This window comes from Bufo gargarizans, chromosome 2, assembly GCF_014858855.1.
Source record: "Bufo gargarizans isolate SCDJY-AF-19 chromosome 2, ASM1485885v1, whole genome shotgun sequence".
In the NCBI taxonomy this organism is placed as follows: domain Eukaryota; kingdom Metazoa; phylum Chordata; class Amphibia; order Anura; family Bufonidae; genus Bufo; species Bufo gargarizans.
In genome coordinates, this window is record NC_058081.1 from 457,498,146 (window position 1) to 457,522,509 (window position 24,364).

Genomic DNA, 24,364 nt, shown 5'->3' on the forward strand with positions numbered 1-24,364 from the left:
TAGCATCTTGCAGTTGATGAAGATTTGAGGGATGCACATCCAGGGCACGAAGCTCCCGTTGCACCACATCCCAAAGATGCTCTATTGGGTTGAGATCTGGTGACTGTGGGGGCCATTTTAGTACAGTGAACTCATTGTCATGTTCAAGAAACCAATTTGAAATGATTCAAGCTTTGTGGCATGGTGCATTATCCTGCTGGAAGTAGCCATCAGAGGATGGGTACATGGTGGTCATGAAGGGATGGACATGGTCAGAAACAATGCTCAGGTAGCCCGTAGCATTTAAACGATGGCCAATTGGCACTAAGGGGCCTAAAGTGTGCCCAGAAAACATTCCCCACACCATTACACCACCACCACCAGCCTGCACAGTGGTAACAAGGCATGATGGATACATGTTCTCATTCTGTTTACGCCAAATTTGGACCATTTGAATGTCTCAACAGAAATCAAGACTCATCAGACCAGACAACATTTTTCCAGTCTTCAACAGTCCAATTTTGGTGAGCTTGTGCAAATTGTAGCCTCTTTTTCCTATTTGTAGTAGAGATGAGTGGTACCCGGTGGGGTCTTCTGCTGTTGCAGCCCACCTTTCTTTCCCATTCTGACATTCAGTTTGGAATTCAGAATCAGGAGATTGTCTTGACCAGGACCACAACCCTACATGCATTGAAGCAACTGCCATGTGATTGGTTGACTAGATAATCGCATTAATGAGAAATTGAACAGGTGTTCCTAATAATTCTTTAGGTGAGTGTATATAGTCCTGTGAAACTCAGTGTCATAAACCATTATTAAACCAATTAAAGCATGTTTAATTCAGATATAATTAATTTAAAGAAGAATCAAATTTTTGGACTGATATGTTAGAATCAAACTCAATATGAATTTCTAAAAAATTGCTCCTCTCTACACTACACTGTCAGATATTTTTTAATTAAATAAATACAAAAAATATTCCTTTGTGGTGGAAGATGCCTTCTTCTCTATTTTCTGAACTGCAAAATTATAGCCACCTTTTAGTTTTATTCATGTGGGACCAATCCCCAAAAATCTAGGATTCATTGGAAACCGAAGTTATTGGGAAATTCATAATGAATTTAGTTTCTTTTAGAATTGATTTAATCATCTCTAGACTCAGCATAATACTTTGAGGCATGTTAAGAAATTTTGTTATAAAGTGGTCAAAAGAGATGGCCTTGCGATTCGCCCGGCGATCATTTCGAGCTGAACTTTGCACATTCACGATTCGCTAAACATACGAACATATGGCAATATCCGCCGCCGAACTTTGACCCATGATACACACATCAGGTGGGACAGGACAGCCAATTGAGACTTTTCAGCACATGGACCAACCCCCACCCTATAACAGAACCCGATCTGGCAGCTATTTTACATTCTGTGTTTTGCCAATGTAGGGAGAGGTTGCTTTGTGGAGCAGGGACAGACTGTTAGAGACACCAATTGCTAGCTAATAGGGCCACAAAATTCCTTTTAAGGACTGATATAGGTGTACTATTGATAGGTGTGATATACTGAGAGGTGTGATATACTTATACTTTATAACATAGAAAGTATATTATAGTGCATTTGGATTGTGCAGCAGTTGTGTGCGGTTCTGCTGCGATACCGGAGCTATATAGAAAGACCAACCTTATTGGAATATCTAATTGCAATTGTGATATACCTGTTGCCCCCCAAAAAACTGAGTGAGGGGTGTGATATACCTATAATATACTTTCTAATATAGAAAGTATATAGTGCATTTGTATTGTTCAGCAGTTGTTTGCGGTTCTGCTGCAATACCGCAGTTATATAGCGGGACAAGTGCTATTGGAACAACTATTTGCAACGGGTGTGTATACCTCTTGCACAAAAAAAAAACTGATTGAGGGGTGCAATATACCTGTTTCCACAAAATACTGATTAAGGGGTTTGCTATATCTGCTTCTACAAAATACTGATTGATGGGTGCAATATACCTGCTTTCACCAAATATTGATTTAGGCCTGCGATATACCGTCTTCCACAAAATACTGATTGAGGGGTGCAATATACCTGCTTCCACCAAATATTGATTAAGGGGTTCTATATACCTCCTTCCGCAAAATATAGATTGAGGGGTGCAATATAACTGCTTCCACAATATATTGAATAAGGTGTTCTATATACCTGCTTCCACAAAATACAGATTGAGGGGTGCGATATACCTGCTTCCACAAAATATTGATTAAGGGGTTCTATATACTTGCTTCCACAAAATACTGACTGAGGGGTATGATATACCTGCTTCCACTAAAATACTGATTAAGTATTTTAATATACCTGTATCCACAAAAGACAGATTAAGGGTTGTGATATACCTGCTTCCACAAAATATTGATTAAAAGGTTCTATATATCTGCTTCCACAAAATACTGATTAAGGAAGCAGTTATATTGCACCCCTCAATCTATATTTTGTATATAAGGGTTTTTTATATATCTGCTTCCACCAAATACTGATTGAGGCCTGCAAGATACCTGCTTCCACAAAATACTGATTAAGAGGATTGATATACTTGCTTCCACCAAATATTGATTGAGGCCTGGGATACACCAGCTTCCACAAAATGCTGATTAAGGGGATTGAAATGCCTGCTTCCACCAAATATTGATTGAGGCCTGCAATACATCTGCTTCCACAAAATACAGATTAAGGGTTTTTTATATACCTGCTTCCACCAAATATTTATTGAGTTTTGCAATATACCTGCTTCCACAAATATTGCTCTTCTCTAGGGAATTTGGCACAGGGTCATTTTGAAAATGACAGGCAGAGGAAGAGGCAGGCTATTCCACAGGGGTGGTAGGGGTTGGGCAGGTGCACCAGGCCGCAGCCTAAGTGGGAAGTTGGAGAAGGTGCATGCGATTACGTCAAAGGACGCATCAGAGTTGGTTGAGTGGCTCACTCAGCCTTCCGCCTCTGCACCCTCCTCATCCTCTGTATCTGCACCCTCCTCACTTTCTGCTATGTGCACCGCAAAAGACACCACCACCACTATAGCCCCTCCTCTTGAGTCAGAGGAATTATTTTCCCATCCATTCCCAGACCTTACCGATGCGCAGCAATTCTTGGCATCAGATGAGGAAGAGGAGGTAGCAACGGCCTCCACCCATCGTTCTGACGACAGTACCCAGATCAGCCCAAGAAGGGTGGTCCCCGCTGTTGTTGCCTACTCCGAGATCTCTAATGTCAGTGGTGGGGACGGTGACGATGATGACATGTTGATGGACGCCACATTGGTGCCCACAGGAGAGGAAGAGGAGGGGAGTTAAGAGGGAGAGACAGAGCAGCAGATAGGGAGGAGAAGGAGGAGAATCAGGCAGAACTCGCAGTGCACAGGAGGCAAAAAGCAGACTGCAAATGTATCTGGAGCGAGCCATCCACCATGCACGGTCACACCTTGCAATCCCAGGACACTGGCACTAGTGTTGAGCGCGAATATTCGCATAGCAAATAATAATAGATTATTATTTTTTTTCCCCCAATTAGTACAGTTAGATCGTGAAAACCCAGTTAGATCGTGAAAACCCAGATCCGATGGTATATTCTAACCACCAGGTGTTCCCATGGTGACAGGGATGCTTGTCAGGGAGGAGTATGCCGAAGGGCAATAACTGCACTAATTGGGGGGGGGGGGGGAGGGGGGAATTAAATATTCTAAAAAATGAATATATGTGATATAGTGCTATATATTTGTTTTTTAGAATATTCGTCATATTGTAATGCAAGAATATTTAGCAACATAGCGAATATTCGTAAATTACACATATAGACAGAAATTTCACTAATGTAGTGCTATAATCTTTTTTTTTTCTTGTCAATTTTTTTTGTCTCTTTCTGATTCAGAAAGAGACAAAAAAATTTGAACAAAAAAAATTGATTATAGCACTACATTTGTGAAATTGCAGTCTATATGTGTATTTTACAAATATTCGCTATATTGCTATAACTTAGTTTTTTAGAATATTCGTCATATTCTAAAACAAGAATATATAGCAATATGGCGAATATTCGTAAAATACACAAAATCGCAATATGCGATTAATTAAATTGCATATTTGCAATGAATAGCATAATATCGCAAAATATTGCGAAATCGAATATGGCACCTCCCGCTCATCACTAGCTGGCACATGGCTTTGCAGTGTGGGCTTTTTTTAACATGTCAGCTGCTGACAATGGTGTTGCCATCTGCAGCCTGTGCTGCCAATGCATAAGTCGCGGTAAGCCCAACACTTACCTAGGGACGACCACCTTAAGAAGGCATCTGGCCTCCGATCACTGAGCAAAGCCGTCAGAACCCACAATTCCACTTTTTATATGATTGATAGGCTGCTCCAGCAACAACGTGCGGTTAATGACTATTTGTACGAACTCTGCAACAGGACAGGTTCTGGGAGCTTGGTTTCTTTTCACCGCGCCAGTGGCTGCTTATGGGCGACACATGTAGAGTTCTGCAGCTATTTGATGAGATCACCAAACTGGTCAGTCGCAGCTAGGGCACCATTAGTGACATTGTACATTACACCTTCTTTCTGGAGTGTGCATTGTGTCGTGTCATTGATCAAGCTGTCGAGGAGCAGGAGCCGGAAGATGAGGAAGTAGGAATGCTGAATAAATTCCCAGGGAGGCTACTCCATCAAGTCAGCAAAAGTCTGAAGAGGAGTCAGAGGAGGATGTAGGCTGAGGAAAGGTGGAGGAGGTGGAGCAAGAAGAGCAGGCTTTGAGGGGGACTTTAAACTTTTCAGGGATCCCTGGTGTTGTCAGTGGGTGGGGGGAGGAGACCGAGGATGACATTCTCCTGGGCGATAAGCAGGAGAAAGGGCACTCCACCAGCAGGAGCAAGGGCGTTCCAATGCTTCCAATTCCAACACCTGTGACGACCACGTGTAATTGAATTTCCTCATGCCAGCCCACACATATCCGCCACCACATAGAACAATTGTCCTTGTCTTATGTATATACAGCGGCATAAAAGGCCTTTTCTGTCAGGTGAATGGCACATTTTTGGGGCCTCTACTGTATTGGTCTACAGTAAAATTGTTATCCAGTGACTGTCTAATATACCTCCAGCAACATAATAATTTGTTCTTTTCTGTTAAGTGAATGCCTAATTTTTGGGCCCTGTACTGGCCTACAGTAAAATTGTTATCCAGTGACTGTCTAATATACCTCCAGCCACATAATCATTTGTTCTTTTCTGTTAAGTGAATGCCTAATTTTTGGGCCCTGTACTGGCCTACAGTAAAATTGTTATCCAGTGACTGTCTAATATACCTCCAGCCACATAATCATTTGTTCTTTTCTGTCACTGTCCATGTTGTGGGACTATTTGAGCACTTCTAGTAAGTATTTAGTGGCTGCAAATATGACCTGAAGGTTTTTCAGGTTCGTCTGCCATTAAAGTGAATGGGGCCCGCCGCAAACGTTCGTGAAACGTCCTGGACGATGTTCGTCCATTACTAGCCATTTCACGGATTTAAATAAAATATAGCTTTTTTCTAATCTGTTATTTTTTATTCTGTTGTCTGCACATGAATTTTGGGTTAGATATCTTTAATGAGCTAGTGCTCTAAACTATAAACTCTGGGCAGATCCAGAGATTTGCTTAACCCTAGTCACATCCATGCACAAAAAGAAAACTTAGAAAATAAATTATTGACTTCTATTAGAGAATTTTATTGCCTGGTTCTGGGAAAGGTGCAAGCAACGATGTATGGATGAAGTGGAGAAAAAAATGGCTCATTGTATAATAGAGGTGTGAAATAACTGCACAGGAATTGATTGCTACAAATCAGGAAGTATCAGTCTACAGTGAAGCTAAAAGTTCAGTTCGGATATTGCAATATTTCAGGATTTTTTAAAATATAGAATATGGCATGTGTAAAAAATAAAAAAAATCAGTAAAGAACGAGGCATGCACTGGCAATAGGATTGTGAGAATACACTTCACTTCCTGCACCAGCCCTGGGGTCATCTCCGAAATGACATACCCATCTCTTCAGCAGGCTTTTTGCATACCAATGCCTAGAAAATCAAAATCCCAGTCCATGTACTCTGTGGTTTCCATTTTCCTGAGAGATGGTATTCGGAGTTATCTGACCAACACAGCACATGCACATCCCTGGTATAACAGCATCTGCGATTTTATACTTTATACTTTTTTCCTTCTCTAGTCACTAAATCCTTGCCCCAATAGCAAATCTATATTTATGTCTCTCAACATCAGAGAATTCAATACTACACAACATGCATAAACACCATACTTAAATTTTGCCACTCCAGGAAATACACACACATATCCTCAGTTCAAAAAAAATACCGTAGTACCGTGTCCCCCCCCCCAAAAAAAAAAATATACATACATATAAAATAAGCCATAGCAGGATTTCTAAGTATTTGTGCATTATAAGCCATACCCTGAAAATAAGACATAGTGATAGGCATGGCTAAGCGTACCGGTGCGGAGCGGTAGAGAAGACGGGCAGCCCTTCTCATCTGCCCCATCTTGACTGCTGCTCTCTCGGAGGTGACTGGAGAGGTGGAGGCAGCCCCATCAACAAGGTTTGCTCCCCCTGTAAGGTACCGATCCTTCTGTGTGTGCTGCAAGCTGAAGCATAGAGGGAGACATAGAAAGTGAAAGTAAAAGTCTCCTCAGTGAAGTGAGGAGCAGGAAGTTCTGCTTTAAGTATTATGTGTCCTCAAGGGGAAGAATACAGCTGTGGCTCTCATTTTACTCAGCACTGTGGGTCTCTCTCACCCCCCACAAACACCAGTAAAGCTGCTGCTCCCCAACACTGATCAGCAACAGTCTGTGGGTCTCTCTCACCTTACACAAACACCAGGGGAGATTTTTGTACCATACTTAATAAAAAATAAGACATCCCCTGAAAATAAGCCATCGCGTGTCTTCTTGAGGAAAAATAAATATAAGACAGTGTCTTATTTTCAGGGAAACACTGTATTTTCTGTGGTGTTATCTCTATGTAACCCTGATTGCAGATATCAGACCTACTGTAACTTCACTGTTGTATCATTAAAACTTCATATTCACTATAAAGTATGGTTTGGTTTAAAGCTTTTAAGGAAATTGGCATACTTTGCAGAAAATACCATTCTAGTGAGTATGATGTGGATAGGGAATAACATGTAACTGAAATTAACATTAAAGATGGGTCACCTAACGTTTTTCAACTTACATGTTGTAATTTCAAAGAGGAAACATAATAAACAGCACGTGCAGCAATAAAGGCACCCCTAATTAATACTTGGTTGCACACCGTTCGGCACTGATGACAGCCTCCAAAAGTTTATTGTAGCCAACTATAAGCTTCTTGCATTTCTCATCTAGTATTTTCTGCCACTTTTCTTTTGCAGTTAGTTCAAGCTCTTGAATGTTTGCAGGGTTCTTTTTCCCAATGGCAGATTTCAGTTCACCCTAGAGATTTCCAATAGGATTGAGGTCAGGACTTATTGCTGGCCATTTTAAAACAGTCCACAGTTTTTTCATTTCCAACCATTCCTGTGTACTTTTGGATGTGTTCTTTGGGTCTTTGTCATGGACCCATGATATTTAATTCAAACCAAGTTTTCTTACACAGGGTAAGACATTTCTCTCTAAAATCTCTCGATAACAATCTGATTTCCTGATTCCTGTGATACAGTCAAGGCATTTAGTACCAGACACAGCAAAGCAACCCAACAGCATTATGGATCCTCCACCATGCACAACTGTTGGTAGGGTGTTCTTTTTCGAATAAGCTTCATTGTGCCATCTGTAAATAAACTGGTGCTTTGCATTGCCAGAAAGCTCAATTTTAGTTTCATCTTTCCACAGAACATTTTCCCAGAAGGATTGTGGTTTGTCAATGTACTCTTTGGCAAACATCAGTGCTTCGCACATAAAGCTCTGCTTGGTTAAGTGTGCGGCGTTTGGTACTTGTTGAAACAATGACCTCAGACTGTTCCAGGTTGGCCTTCAGATCTTTGGATGTTTGACGTGGTGATTTTTTTCCACTATTCGTACCAACCTTCGAAGACATCTCTTGTCAATTTTCCTCCCCCCCCCCACGTCCAGGGAGGTTCTTGACGGTCCATGCTGAAACTAGGATACCCTTATACCCTTCGTAAGTCTTGTATTTGCTAATAATAGCAGTTCTGACGTCCCCAGACAGCTCCTTTGACTTCACCATTGTGACAAAGGAACAGGCCCTAACATGTGGCTTTTTTAAACACTAAAGTCATCATTCATTGGCTAATTCATTTCACATGGGCACTAACAATTTATCACAGGTGATTCTCATTTGTGATTTACCACAGGCGAGTTAAAATGTGTTTCCATACTAATTAAATGTAAAGGGTGCCAACACCAGAGTCACATCAAGCTTTAGGTTTTTCTATTTTACCCTCCCATTGTTTTTTGTTTTAAATTGTTATTTATAATATGCTCTTTTGTATTTAACATTTATTTTGCTGTATACAAAAAAGCTGTTTCACTTGATTCATTTTTTTGAGGAGACATTCCACATTATGTACTTGAACTTCATGGGTGCCAATAACGATGAGCAGGACTGTATCTACTAGTTGAACTCTTCATCAATAAGTGTTTTGAATCTATTTATTAATGGAAAGTCAATGAATAGTTGCTTTCTGAAATTCCCTGGTCTACCTGGACAAAAGTTGAAATACAAATGATATTAACTACATTCTCATAGTTTTGTCAAACCGCAGCCTTATCTTTTAGTAACATCACTGTTCTCTTCTAAATATTATAAAAATAAAGCTCTTTGTGTTCAGCACATTACAATATTAGATGACTTCAATATCAGATTACTTATTTTCATCTATGGCTCTGCTAGGCTCTGGTCATACAGAAATAATTATATTACCATAAAATAAGGAAATTACAGTAAATGAAGAGGAACCCAAAAGAAGACAACCCCGTAGGGGAACACATACATACACAAAATATGACATTTTATTAAATAATTACTAGCAAAATAATTACAAAAACATGATAAGAGATGATCAAAGTTCATAAAGCAGCAGTACAGGTGATGTTACAAATGGTAGCTCACTATCTAACCGGCATAGTAGAGAGATCCCAAAATACAATTTTAACCAGGCTCAGTGGCTAAGGCAGCAGTGCCAGGAAAAAAGTATCTGTCTATGCACCCAGAAATACCCTGTGTAACGGCACCATTTCAGCAGACAAGGGGTTAAAATCCGTTTAACTGGATACAAAATAGCACTCCAAACTGGAACCTCACAAATAGCTGTCAGCAGACGAACAGGAAAAGCGTATCAGTCAGCTTAGACTCCTGGCAATCAGTCTCTAACAGCATACATGGAATCCCCCCAATGACGAGACAAGGCTCCGTGTTCAGGGTCAAGCAGTGGTCTCATGTGCTGGCACACCCAGCCTGGTTTTTATTACAGTTGTTGCAAATACAGGACAGATACAACACATCCCCACAATGCATCATGGTTTCCTCCTCTCTGCCTGGGAGACAACCGAGGGCAATCCAATTATCTCTCAGGACAAAGGGAGATCACCAATACACATGTGGAGACAACAGGACAGACATCACCATTTAAACACACAATGGCACACCCCCACAGCAAACACAGACATTTAACATATCCCCAGATAGCTCAAGTCTGAGTGCATATCATTAGGTGAATGGCACTCAGAATACACAAATACAATAATATTAGCTATCTGGGTGCCCTCACATAACATACAATTTAACCGAACGCATAATAACATAAAATACAATTCTACAGACAGATTTAAGCTGTGCGGCCGGTCTGTCTTCTCCTTTAAAGTTAGTATGGGCCATAATCCTGAGGCAAGAAGCTTTTAAACAGCCCTCTCCAAAACCCAGTGGCGAGGTTGGTTTCGCCACACCCTGGAACCCTATTGGATGTTCCTAAATGCCCAATATAAGGAACGTCCACAATAGGTACCATAAGAAACCACAAGTGAGCCTGCAGGCAACAATCACATAAGGCAAAAATAACAGATAATACCTGGGTTAAGGTGCAAAGCAGGGATCCAACTGCCGGTCAGCTGTGAGCACACCCGACGTACGTTTCGCCTAGCTTTCTCAAGGGGCGTGACTAAATGAAGAGGCTAACATTATCACTACATTAATGTTTTGTGGATAAATATGTAGCTAATTTTATTATTTTATAAATTAAAATTTAGCGCATTTACAGAGATAAAAAAGAGCCAGAAATGTTGCACTGTATAGCACCTGATAAGCACAGGTGTTTTTCTTCAACTAATGATTCAAATAATTGAGTGTTGAGGGAATGGTTAATGCTTTATCCATGAATTTCATATTGATGACCTATCCTATACCAGGTCAGCTGTATGAAGAGGCCAAACTGCTCCATGACCACATAGGCCTCTTCCTAGGCCAAAGAAGTCACGGTACATCGGTCACATGGCGTAGGCACAGCTCATCCCCATTCATGTTAATGTGGCTGAGCTGTGATACCAAGAATAGCCCCTATAACAAGGTACAGCAGTGCTTGGTGATCTGTAAGCAGTAGCTTCGGTGAGCATAGGGGCATCCTCAATCAGCTGATTAGTGGGGGAGTCATACCCCTGCTTATCACATATTGATATCCTGTGGATAAGACACTAATATGAAAATCTCAGCTAACCCGTTTAAAACAAGGGAAAAAAATGCTAATTGTTTCAATGGTTTTTGTCACAATTCCTTTTAGTTCTGCTAAAACAGTACATAAGGTGTAATTAATTGTCGTGCAGATTATTGGTAAAGGTCCATTTACATGGGACAATTTAGCAGGTGATTGTCAGGAAAGAACCGTTGCTTCCCAGCAAGCACCTTATCGTCATATATATGCAGCGATCCCCTCCACAGTATGGGGAGAAGTGATCGCTAATGCCATCTATCATCACCATACAGAGTTGTTATTTGCCAGCAGCAAAGTGTGTTTAGAAAGCACAAGGTGCTGCCAGGAAACGACAATTTGTGTCTGTAAAAACGAGCATATTACCCAGCGAATGAGCCATCTCTCATCCTCCTACTATAGAGGTGATCAATGCAGTGCTTAACCTTCACTGACAAGCAGCTAATTGTCGGGAAGGAATGTTTCATTCCTGACAATCGTCTGTTCATCAGCGCAGTGCAAATGCACCTTAACTTTAATGCAATTGTTTAATTACTGCAAGCTTTCTGCAAAACATTTGCTCAGATCATCATGGATGTAGGAGAGGAGAGGCTATCAACTTACACAATTTTGGTATCTCTTTGCTGTTATATTTTTTACTGATTCATCAAACATTTCTGCCCCATTTTAGAATTAACTTTATTAACCTATCCTGTTTTACATTTGTATTTTCTCCAGTCATGAATGATTTTCTCAGTCCCTACTTCTTGGCCTCATTTTTTTTAGATCTGCTCTATTAGAATAGAGGCGCTACATCTACAGTAGATTTAGATCTATTTAGGTGTAATTCCCTGCACCTCACTCAATGGGAGTGCAGCTTGTCAAAATGGGCATGGCTTTAGATGTGAGAACCTGCTCCAAAATGACACCAACATTTTAGCACAAAATAATCCAAACAGTAAGTGGTGTTAAGTTAGGCAAAAATGCCACCAATGTATCTCCTAGTCTAAGTCAATGTGGTAAACTGGCAGATCTTTAGGCTAAATGCACACAATCAGGATTGAGTGCAGAAAATCCACATCGTAGGTCATGTACATTGTATCCTATGAGAATTAGAAATTCTCAATGCACACAATGCAGATTTTTTCTGTGCAGATTTTGACCTGCTGTGTGGTGCATGTCAATTTATTTTATTTTTCCTGACCGATTTTCTCTATCCACTTGGTAAAATCCACACGCGGAAAAGCTGCATGCAAATCCACACTAATTGATGCGGATCGACCGCACGGATTTGCCTGCGAACACCTGCGGATTTTAGAGCGGATTCTCCGCACATGAATACTGAACGTGTACATGTACCCTTATATTGTCTTGTGCAAATGTATACTGTTTACATTTTAGTTAGGATTAGTGATGAGCGAATTTCTGAATTTCGTTTCGACAGATTCCCAATTTGATTCAGATCTGAATCAATTAAACACAAATTGAAAATGCTTCAATACTCCTGAAAAGCTATGAATAGCAGTCTGGTTGTCATACTCTCTCTCTTTCTCTATCACTCTTTCTCTCACTCTCACTCTCTCTAAGGTAAAAATTTTACTCTATAGAATCAATTTGCTTGTGTTTAGTCAGGATTAGTTAAATTTTACTATAATGCGTGTATTAGAAATGTTTACTATATACTGCATTTCTTGATTGAGATGAATAACTGTGAATAAATGAATAAAATATTGTTTTATAGATTTGCTATGTTGTTCAAACTGTGTGCAGAGAAATCTAACAGTATCACTGTACCATTTATATTGTCACCTCCAGTTCTGGAGATTTTCTGTCTGCAGTAATAAATGTGTAAACTGCTACTTGTCCCTTGTCTTCATTCACACAATAAATTATACTGGATGTTCTGCTAAGGATGGGTTCACATCTGCGTTCTGGATTCCGTTATGTCTTTCCATTAAAACATGGTTATAACGGAAAATAACGGAATCTATAAGACGGAAGTCAAAACGGAAGCCTTTAAGAGGCATTCCGTTTTGATCCGTCTTCACAGAAGTCTATGGGAATCATAACGGATCCGTCTGGTTCCCGTTAAGAAAGACGGAAAACAAAGTCCTGTCGACAGGACTTTTTTCTCCTTTCTGCATAACGGAAACGAGACGGATCCATTATGATTCCCATAGACTTCTATTAAGACAGAATGCCTTTTAAAGGATTCCGTTTTGCATTCCGTCATAAGATATGGGCAGTATAACGGATCTATTCTTCCATCCTCTGGATTCCGTTATTTTCTGTATGGAAAGTCATAACGGAATCCAGAAAGCAGATGTGAACCCACCCTAACAAATATTTTCATGCATCTAATTAATGTGAAAAGCAGAGCATGAACATTTTATTTATAAAGGCCTCCTATTTGCATGAACAAGAATTCTGATAATTTCCTTAAGGTTTTAGATCTATCTTTTCAGTGACTTTATGTTGTTCCTCTGTTTCTGCAACACCCAGAGGCTAATGGGGACTTATAGAATAACATAAATAAATTTGGCAGTTGACCTGGTTCTGCCTCTCTCAGGAAGCTCTTTGTTTAGAGAAAGAAGAAAAAATGCAGCACACATATTATTTAATTGATAGTCTTGTTCATGAAATTTTGGAAATATCATTTCAATATGGTCCATTTAAAAAACAGTAGCCATTTTTTTTAATTATGGGAAATTACTTTGCTGTTTCCTATTCATAAAAAAATGTGGCTACATGGTCATCTATGCTGATAAGTCTAGAAGTACTGTAGCTAGTCTTGCAACTGTAGTGATTTTTAGCCATAGATATGCACAAGGTTACGTGATGAACAATAGTCATCATCGCACCTAATGATCATGTAATAGTTCTGTGGTACTGTACATGTACAAGCCTAGCCCTAATTAGTCTCAAGGATAACAGTTGCATTAAAAAAGCTTATGAGTTAAAATTACAAAATAGGCAATTCTGGGCATTTTGGTATTTAACTCAAAAATGGTTACAATGATTAATGCTTATTATTATTTTTATGGAGCTCATACTTTGTTAAATGTACATTAACAGTAACCTTAGTATTTAAGTAATTCTGTAGCTGTCCGTCTTCTCAATTCTAAAGCATTTTTGATCTGAAAGAAGGCAAAAATCCCCATGTCAGGTGGAAAATGTAAGTATGGCCATCATAGTAACCAGGTAATACAGTATGGTTAAAAAAAGACATATGTCAAATCAAGTTCAACCAAGGGATGGGAAAGGACATGGATAGAAAGAAAAAGTGAAATGGTAAAGTTTAGAAAATTGCTTCTCCTATTAATCCAGAAGACGGTAGAAAACCTACGGTATAAAGCATGAACCAATCTACCCCAAAAAGGAAAATTTCTCCTCCTGATCCCAAGTGTTGATCAGACAGAATCGGCATTCAAAATAAGAATTGTATGGATTTACATAAGCGTTAATGTTATTTTGTTTTAGGAAATTGCCTAAAACTTTTTTAAGTCAGCCATTGTTTCTGTTGAGACTATCACCTAAGGTACACTATTACACTGATTCACAATTCTTATGGTACAGAAGCACTGTTGTCTCTGGAACTTTCTCTTGCCCCTTGTACAGTATTTTGATGGGATTTTACATGAAACAGCGTTTTATCATATTTTTGTATATGCCATTTATATGTTTATATAGATTAATCATACCCCACCCTTTGATGCCTCTTTTCTTTGTACTTTTTTGAGCTCCAGGGCATTCTTTCTATGGTCTGGTGCCCATAACTGAACTCAATATTTCAGATGAGGCCACACCAATTCATTGTAAAGTGATAATATTATGACCTTGTCCTTTGAGTCCATGCCTCATTTAATACATGACAATATCTTGCTTACCATAGAAGCAAGACTTACAATGTAAGTCAATAGGGACGGATCAGTTTGAAGTTGACACAATATGGTGCAATTTCAAACGGATCAGTCCCCCATTGACTTTCAATGCAAAGTCTGGACGAATCCGTCTGACTAACTTTCAGACTTAGAATTTTTTCTGAAAGATAATGCAGACGGATCCGTTCTGAATGGATCCCATCATTTGCATTATAGGAGCGGATCCGTTTGTGCAGACACCAGACGGATCCGCTCCGAAAGCAAGTGTGAAAGTAGCCTAATAGGGATATCAATTCAAAGTCAATATCTCCAGCTGGTACCAAACCAGAGATATGAACCGCTAAAGCAGCTGCTCCCCCTCCCTGTCAGTCTGGAGGAGAATGAGGGAGCAGATGCAGAGGTGGCAGGCTGCAGGATGAAAGGAAAAACAGTAAAAATATATAGAAATGTGGCATCATTGTACTGACCCACATTATAAAATTATGTTATTTTTACCACTCAGTTAACGTCGCAAACAAATTCCACAATATAATGTAAAAATGTATGTTTCTATATCTTTCCCCCTAAAATTAAATAATAAAAGTTAATAAACTGTATAGACCCCGAAATGTTCCTAAAAAAACTACAACTCATCCTGTAAAATAAAAAAAATAAAAATAGGAAAAAAAAATTAAAAAGTTATGTATGCTGGAACATAAAGATGGAGTATGTTGCCGGTCCTTCTACTATAAAAAAGGAAAAAATATAAAATTCAGAGGAGGAAGTGGAGGAAGAGGTGTGCCGTCAGGAAAATGTAGCGTCCCCGGCCAGTCGTTAAGTGGACCTTTCCAATAAATGGGTTGGTCAGGGCACGGGTGATGTTACGGTACACATGCTGGTGTAAGGCTAGGATGGCACACCGTGAAAAATATTGGCGACTGGGGACAGAGTAAAGCGGGATGGCCAGCACCATCAGGCTGCGGAAAGCCTCAGTGTCCACAAGCCTAAATGACAACATTTCCAGGGCCAGCAATTTGGAAAGGTGCACATTTTGTGCTATGGTCTGTGGGTGGGTGGCTGCGTATTCGCGCTTTTGTTCTCAGGCCCGGGGAATAGACATCTGTACACTGTGCTGGGACACAGAAGTGGAAGTGCTAGCTGATAGTGCTTGCGAAGTTCCAGGTTCATGGCGGGAGGCAACCGGGCCTGCATCTTGGACAGGGGATTGGCCAGCACATAACACAGGGGAAGAAGAGGCAGTGGTGTGCCCTGCAGACACTGATTGATTGAGGACCCAGGCATTCGGCCCACCTTTAGGGTGCTTTGATGCCATGTGGCGGATCATGCTGCTGGTGGTGAGGTTGCTAGTGTTCATGCCCCTGCTCATTTTGGTACAGCACAGGTTGCAAATGACAATTCTTTTATTGTCCGCACTTTCCTCCAAAAACACTGCAGAACACCTACCACTTGGCAAAAGAGATTTCTGCAAGGGGGTGCTCCAGGAAACAGCTGCGGACCTGTTTGGTGTGGCCTGCCTTCTCCCTTTTGCCACCCAACTGCCTCTTCCAGCCTCTTGCGGTGCTGCGGATGTCTCCCCCTCTGTACTGCTGTCCTCGCTCGGCTTGCCACCTTCCCAGGTTGGGTCAGTGATTTCATCGTCCACCATGTCCTTTTCCACTTCCTCACTCTGGTTATCCTCCTGACTTGTTGACCTAACAACAACCTGTTATTGACAAATATGTCTCATCCTCATCATCAACCTCTTGAGACACTAATTGCGATTGACTTATTTGCAACTGTGTGTCATCGTCATTTTCTTATGGATGCTCAAGAGTTTGGGAATCAGGGCACAATATCTCCTCATGTCCCTCTTCAAGCGGGCTTGTCAATAAGCCCAAATCAAGGAATGGCTATGAAAAGAGCTCCTCAGAATATCCGAGTGTGGGATAACTTGTTTGTTAAGACTCTCCATGGTTGGAGGAAGGAGTATCAGTGTGAGGATTCTGTTGACCAGACTCTTCGTTACTGAGACTGGACTTTGTGGAAGACAGGGTGGTGCTTAACCGACTGGAAGCATTATCTGCTGCAATCCAACCGACCACCTGGTTGCACTGGTCCGACTTCGAGAGTGGTATCCTGCACCGCTCTGCAAACTGGGACATGAAGCTAGGTATCGTGGATAAGTGTGTTTCTTGTGCTCTGGCAGCAGGCACAGTTTCACCGCGCCCAAGGCTACGGCCTCTACATGCACCATCAGCAGAACGGCCACTTCCCCGTCCCTTACTGTTTGCCTTGCGCATATTAAATGGTATATATGCTTGCAAGTATGTCACACGTACAGTAGCGCAGTGTATGCGCAAATAAAGTGCACAGAATGTCACAGATATTATTAGGATGCGCACACGTTCAACAGGAGATGTAGCACAGATAATGTCGCTGTCTGCAGCATCCACTAAAAAAGTACACTGAAAGTCACAGATCATTTTCGGATGCGCAAACATTATATAGGAGGTGTAGCGCTAGCAATGTCGCTGTCACCAGCGGCTAGTAAAAAATTACACTGAATTAATGTCACTGTTATTTAGGATACGCAAATGTTATACAGGAGGTATAGCACAAGTAATGTCGCTGTCACCAGCGGCTAATAAAAAATTACACTGAATTAATGTCACTGATATTTAGAATGGGCAAACATTATACAGGAGATATAGCGCAGGTAATGTAACTGTCCGCAGCAGACACCGTCTATGGAAAAAGTACACTGAATGTCACAGATATTTTTAGGCTGCACACAAGTTCCACAGGAGATGTAGTGTAAATTTTTTTTAGTGAATGCCACTGATCCCATTTCGGATGTGCTAATATTATACTGGAGATGTAGCGCAGGTAATGTCGCTGCCACCAGCAGCAAAAAAAATTTGACAGAATTTCACTGATATTTTGGATATGCACACGTTACACAGGAGATGTAGCGCGGATATTGTCGCTGTGTGCAGCAGCCAATTTCAAGCTATTTAGCGCAGGTTGCACTAAAAATATATATTTCTGCCAGATACAACAATAGTCCTTAAAATGACTTTTGGGTCTCTCTCTAACAATTCCAGACAATTTAGCGCAGGTTGCACTAATAATTGTATTGCTGCCAGATACAATAATAGCCCTTAAAAGGACTTTTCGGTCTCTCTCTAACAATTCCACGCAATTCAGCACAGGTTGCACTAATAATTATATTGCTGCCAGATACAACAATAGTCCTTAAAAGGACTTTTGGGTCTCTAACAAGTTTTTTCAATAAAATATTAATATTTCACTCCCTACACTATCTGTCCCTTCTTCAGCACAGCTCTCCCTGACTAAGACTGACCCGAACACGTGTCATCGGGTGCTATATATTTACATTCTGGAACGTTCATTCAGAGATGGCAGCTGCATGCTGTCCCCAAAGAGAAGGCAGGGACAGTTCCCAGGTGTCTCTGCCTTCTAGATCGCTGTTTACACAGCGCTCAGCGACCGCTATGTATACAGATCAGGAAGCTCTATGCGCTTTCTGTCCCGGCCCAGTGGTCATGTGACCGCCGGGGCCGGGAGAGTGCAGGAGCTGTCGGGTCTTTCACAGACCTTGATCAGCCCAGCACTGAGGCTGTACAGCATTGTTTTCTGCTGTTCAGCCCCAGTTACATGAGAAATCAGGAGTGAAAAAATAGATAAAAATAAGTTAAATGTCCCCTAGAGGTCTTGTATGGCATTATGGGGGGATGCAAAGTGTAAAATGAAAATAAAAAAAATTAAGTGTTTAAAAAATAAAAATAAAGGTTTCACATGTAAAAAAAAAAATCTCAAATTTAGCAATAAGAAAATGTTAAAAATATTAATAGACATATTTGGTATTTCCACATCCGTAATGACTGGCTCTATAAATATATCACAAGATCCACCCCGTCTGATAGACACCATAAAAAAAACTGTCAAAAAAGACATTTATGTCATCTTACATCACAAAAAGTGCAACTGCAAGTGATCAAAAAGGTGTATGTCCCACAAAATGGTATCAATAAAACCATCACCTCATCTCGCAAAAAATTAGCCCCTACATAAAAAAAACTATTCCTCTCAGAACATGGAGACATTAAAACATCATTTTTGTTTAAAAAATGCTATTATTGTGTAAAACTTAAATAAATAAGAAAAAGTATGCATATCAGGTATTGCCACATCGTAACGATCTGCTCTATAAAAGTATCACATGACCTAACCCCTCAGGTGAACGCTGAAAAAATAAATAAATAAAAACTGTGCTAAAACAACCAATTTTTTGGTCACCTTGCATAAAGTGTGATCATGAATGATCAAAAAATCATATGTACCCACAAATGGTACCAATAAAAATGTCAACTCTTCCTGCAAAAAAACGAGCCCCTGCACAAAACGATCAGCAGAAAAATTAAAAAAATATGGCATTCAGAAAATGGAGACACACAAACATAATAAAAAAAAAATATGTATTATGTAAAACTGAAACAAACAAAGAAAGTAGACATATTTGATATCATTGCGTAGCACATGATCTACCTTGCCAGATGAATGTTGTTAAAAAATAAAAACTATATAGTAATGTAGAGCAATAAAAAATCATATGTACACCCGATTAGTACCAATAATACTGGCCCCTTAGCCCCTAGTTTCCAAAATGGAGTCACTTTTTTGCAGTTTCTACTGTAATGATGCTTCAGGGGGGCTTCAAATGGGACATGGCATCTAAAAACCAGTTCAGCAAAATCTGCATTCCAAAAACTGTATGGCGCTCCTTTTCTTCTGCGCCCTGCCGTGCGCTCTTACATCAGTTTACGACCACATGTGGGATGTTTATGTAAACCGAAGAATCAGGGTAATAAATATTGAGTTTTGTTGGGCTGTTAACCCTCTATGTGTTAAAGAAAAAAATAAATTAAAATGGAAAATCTGCCAAAAAAGTGAAATTTTGAAATTGTATCTCCATTTTCCGTTAATTCTTATGGAACACCTAAAGGGTTAAAAAAGTTTGTAAAATCAGTTTTGAGTAACTTAAAGGGGTGTAGTTTCTACAATGGGGTCATTTATGGGGGGTTTCCACTATGTAAGCCCCACAAAGTGACTTCAAACCTGAACGGGTCCTTAAAAAGTGGGTTTTGGAAATTTTCTTAAACATTTTAAGAATTGCTTCTAAAATTCTAAGCCTTCTAACGTCTTAAAAAAAAATTACATTACAAAATGATGCCAACATATGGGGAATGTTAAGTAATAAATATTTTATGAGGTATCACTTTCTGTTTTAAAAACAGAGAAATTGAAATTTTATGAATTGTGAATTTTTCTAAATGTTTGGTTAATTTTGGATTATTTTATAAATAAAGGAGAAATATATAGACTCAAATTTACAACTGTCATGAAGTTCAATTTGTCATGAGAAAACAATCTCAGAATGGCTTGGATAAGTAAAAGCATTCCAAAGTTATTACCACTTAAAATGACACATGTCAGATTTGCTAAATTAAGCCTGGTCAGGAAGTGGGTAAATGGCCCGGATGTGAAGTGGTTAAATTCCTTGCTTAAAATTTCAAGCCAGTGCACTTACAAAGCATTAGTGTACATCAAAGGACAATCTTGTTATGCTGACTTACTGTCTTATCTTAGATGTAAAAACAATTCCCAAAGCAGACTAAAGCCTCAGAATTTGCCAAGACTTGCAACCAGTGTTGAACATAGTGTGATTATATTGCATATCAATCAATGGACACATTTAGCTGACGCCAAGATTTTCAGTGAATATAATTCTAATAAGCATAAATAAGGCATGGATATTATATGAACTTTATAGTTTATCAATGTCTATGGATTATTTTGAGCACATACTTTTTTTTTCAAGAAAATATGAACTAGTGAATGTATGTTGATGGTGACATCCGATTACTGCAAAAATGTCATATATAATATTAATATAGCAAATACAAAGTACCCCTTATACAACGCACATATATTTTGTAAGGAACTCACACTTGTATTCTAGTCTCTCTCGCTCAGAATTCTTTTGGGCTAATTTGCCTGGTTCTCTAATAAGTACCCAGCTTAGTGAGGGTGCCTTGGTGTCATAGGTGGGCTTACAAAGCATCCTGAAAATGTGTGCTTAAAAATTTCAAATTTATAGTTTATAATTTGTTGCTGTATCTTGTTTGTTAATTTTTGATTTGGAGACATGACACTGTAAATTTGCACCTATCAATTAATTTCACTTTGTTTGGAGGTGCTGATTAATTTTGTCATTTTTATCTTTATCCTTATTTTATGCAGTTTAACATTTTTATTTACATTTTAAATATAGGGGGAAATTTATCAAAACTGGTGCTACGGATAACTGACTTGTCCATAGCAACCGATCAGATTGTTCCTTTCAATTTCAAAAGGAACTCAAAAAAATGAAAGAATCAATATGGTTTTCCTCAGTACCAGTTTTGACAAATCTCCCCTATATTGTCTATTTAGGACGCTATTGAAAAACTTTGCTATACTATACACTGCTTTTAGTAATTCAGTTTAAATATATTTTAGTAAATAGAATTGTATTTTACATACATATATATATAAAGAGTTGTGTTTACCTGGTGTTGCACTGGAAACTGTTGGCCACTGTTGTTCGAGTCCTACCGCTGCGCCACGTAAGACTGCTGCTCCTTCCATATGTACAGCACTGTACAAGACAATAATATTATATTAAGGCATGCCTTGATTCTAAATTTCACAAGTAGAATTCACATACTGTGCAGAGTACCATGTTAAAATACAATACAATACATAAAAAGGAATGAAAATTATATATTTTTGTAATAAACAAAAATATATGGGAGAATGTTGTGGGCATGCTCTGTGACCTATTCAAGTGACTGTGACGGTGACGGTAGGAGAAAGGTGAGAGCTCTTCAAAAAGCCTATTCTCAGTGTTATGTTATCTTTTTGTCTCCAGCTTTATTATAGAGATGTTGCCTTTGATTGTAATCATGTCTGTGATGATAAGGAGATAGCAACTGAAAAGAATATATGTACAGAATGGGACGTGGCAGTCTATTGATATGAAAATATGTATTTTGAGTCATAAATTGGTTTCTGAATATATAGAATTTGTGCATAATAGTTCATTGCAATTATTTTGTCCTCTAAAGATATCAAAACTGAAATACAGGAAAAGCAGCAAATATAACACAGGAAAGCCAATTTGCTATGCTGATACTTTCTATCTTATTTTACATACAAGCTAATCATAACAGAGGAACCAAAGATCTAAACAGATTAGAGAAGTATGTGTCTACTCTTTATGATCCTCTCCTTTCCAAAAAAGCAAACCGAAACTACTAATATGGTTAAGTGTCTAGTGGGCCTTACAAAACCTTTGGAAAACATTAATCTCCATAGGTCAATAGAAGCACGTCTCTTTTGTGGAAATCTCAGCCTCAAGCACACAGAACTAGTGTTGATCACGAATATTTGAATTTCGAATTTGTATCGCGAATATAGGTACTTCGAAAAATTAGCGAATATTTTGAATATAGTTATATATATTCGTAATTTCGAATATTCAAATTTTTTTCGAATTCTTTTCAATTTTTTTTCAATTTTTTTTTTTTTATCAGTACACATGATTCCTGCTTCTAGCTTGTGGACCAATAAGAAGGCTGCAATATACTTGACTTTAGGCGTAGTAGTGTTTGTGAATTTTGCTCTATATTCATTTTTTCGAATATTCGCTATATTGCTTTCTATTCTTGTTTTAGAATATTACGAATATTCGAAAAAACGAAGTTATAGCAATATAGCGAATATTCCAAAAAAACGAATATAGAGCAATTTAGCTAATATAGTGCTATAATCAGTTTTTTTATAGTTGTAATGTTTTTCCAATCTGAACTTCAGATGAGAAAAAAATTACAACTATTAGAGAAAGAAGATTATAGCACTATATTAGCTGATTTGCTCTATATTCATTTTTTTTTTGAATATTCGCTATATTGCTATATATTCTTGTTTTAGAATATTACAAATATTCAAAAAAACAAAGTTATAGCAATATAGCAAATATTCGGGAAAAAAACGAATATAGAGCAATTTAGCTAATATAGTGTAGCTAATATAGTGCTATTATTTTCTTTGTCTAATAGTTGCAATTTTTTCCCATCTGAAGTTCAGATTGGAAAAAAATTGCAACTATAAAAAAAAGATTATAGCACTATATTAGCTAAATTGCTCTATATTCGTTTTTTTCGAATATTCGCTATATTGCTATATATTCTTGTTTTAGAATATTACGAATATTCGAAAAAACTAAGTTATAGCAATATAGCGAATATCCCAAAAAATCAATATAGAGCAATTTAGCTAATATAGTGCTATAATCTTTTTTGTCTGATAGTTGTAAGTTGAAAAATTCTCAATAAAAATTTGAATCCGAAAATTCGAATTACGAAAATTCGCATATTACACAATCATTACCTTGCCGATTTTTTTAGAAAAAAAAATCGTGAATTTTCGAATAGTCGACGAATATTCTAAAAAAAATGTTTGCGAAATATCGCAAATTCGAATATGACCCCTGCCGCTCATCACTACACAGAACCAATTATGATTTAAAAGTAATAATTTACACAAATTACAATGGTCAAAAGCAATTCTGCTTATAGTCCCCAGCTGCCAGTTTTAATCCATCCAGCAAGTTTAGCCTATCTGGTTTTAACCAAAATACGTGTTGAAAGCAAAATACCATTAAGTTCGTAGTATGGAGGAATCCACATAGGCTAAAATTTTGTTTCACTGCACAGTGACTTTGAATTTGTTTAAAATTTGTCGTGGCTGTCAGAGTGACGCAGAATAAAATTTTGACTAACAGAACGTGTTAACTAGGAATGATCAATTCTGATCCAGTTGGTGGAGCAATTGCTCTGGCAATACCGTGGTAGTTCAGACCATAAACGATTGCAATAATGACGCAGACAATTTTTTTGCTAAAAGAACATATTAGCTACAATGAATTTGGGTCAAGTTGGTTGAGTGATTTGTGAGGTTCATTCCGATAACCAACAACACTCCTCCCGTATGGCAATAATCCAGCAAGTTTGGCCCATCTGGTTTTAAACACATAAGTATAGATGTATCAATACCATGTTCTCAATTAAGTACTATAATCTCTGCCTGATAGAACTTTAAAACAAAAAAATTACAAAGGATTTGTTACATAGAAAAATAATATAAAACTCAGCTCTGGTATATCGGAACAGATAACTATAGTGCATAGTGTATAGAGGGACAGAAATAATTATGCCTTACACAAGAGGTGCATCCACTAAGAAAGAAGGCACAGACTGTGCAATACTATCATTGGATAGGCTCACTATGATGCATCCAGTGAGTAAATATCTTGCACAGGTGTGTCTAAACGGCCACTGAGGACAGGAATCATGCCTGAGTGGGTATTGTTCAAAAGTAATATAACCCCTTGCATGTGCTAGGCTCAGAGCCCTATTGTATAGCATTCATAGACATCAGCAACAATCCTGCTCACTAGGGGCAATATCCATACAAGGCACGTGTGCTTGGTAGCAAGGAGCAACCCCAAGTACCCACAATACTGAACCCTGCCTCAAGCTAGCCAGCAGCCCTAATCAGTTTAGTTTAAGCTAACCAGCAGCTCTAGTTAATTATACTCAACGCGTTTCCATGTGGGTTTGACCCCACATTTAATTAGGAGAGACAATGGTAAGTACTGGCTACACACTTAGAAAGTCTGTCCGCCA

At 38.7% G+C, this 24,364-nt stretch overlaps 1 protein-coding gene across 1 annotated transcript in view; it reads right to left on the reverse strand.

The window, feature by feature from the left end:
- The window catches only part of LOC122926031 (protocadherin alpha-7-like), a 159,264-nt gene that overhangs the window by 16,691 nt on the left and 118,209 nt on the right, over positions 1-24,364 (reverse strand). Inside the window, exon 5 of the mRNA XM_044277422.1 lies at positions 21,185-21,273. Coding sequence (XP_044133357.1) covers positions 21,185-21,273 — 89 coding nt within the window. The remainder of the gene's footprint in view (positions 1-21,184; positions 21,274-24,364) is intronic.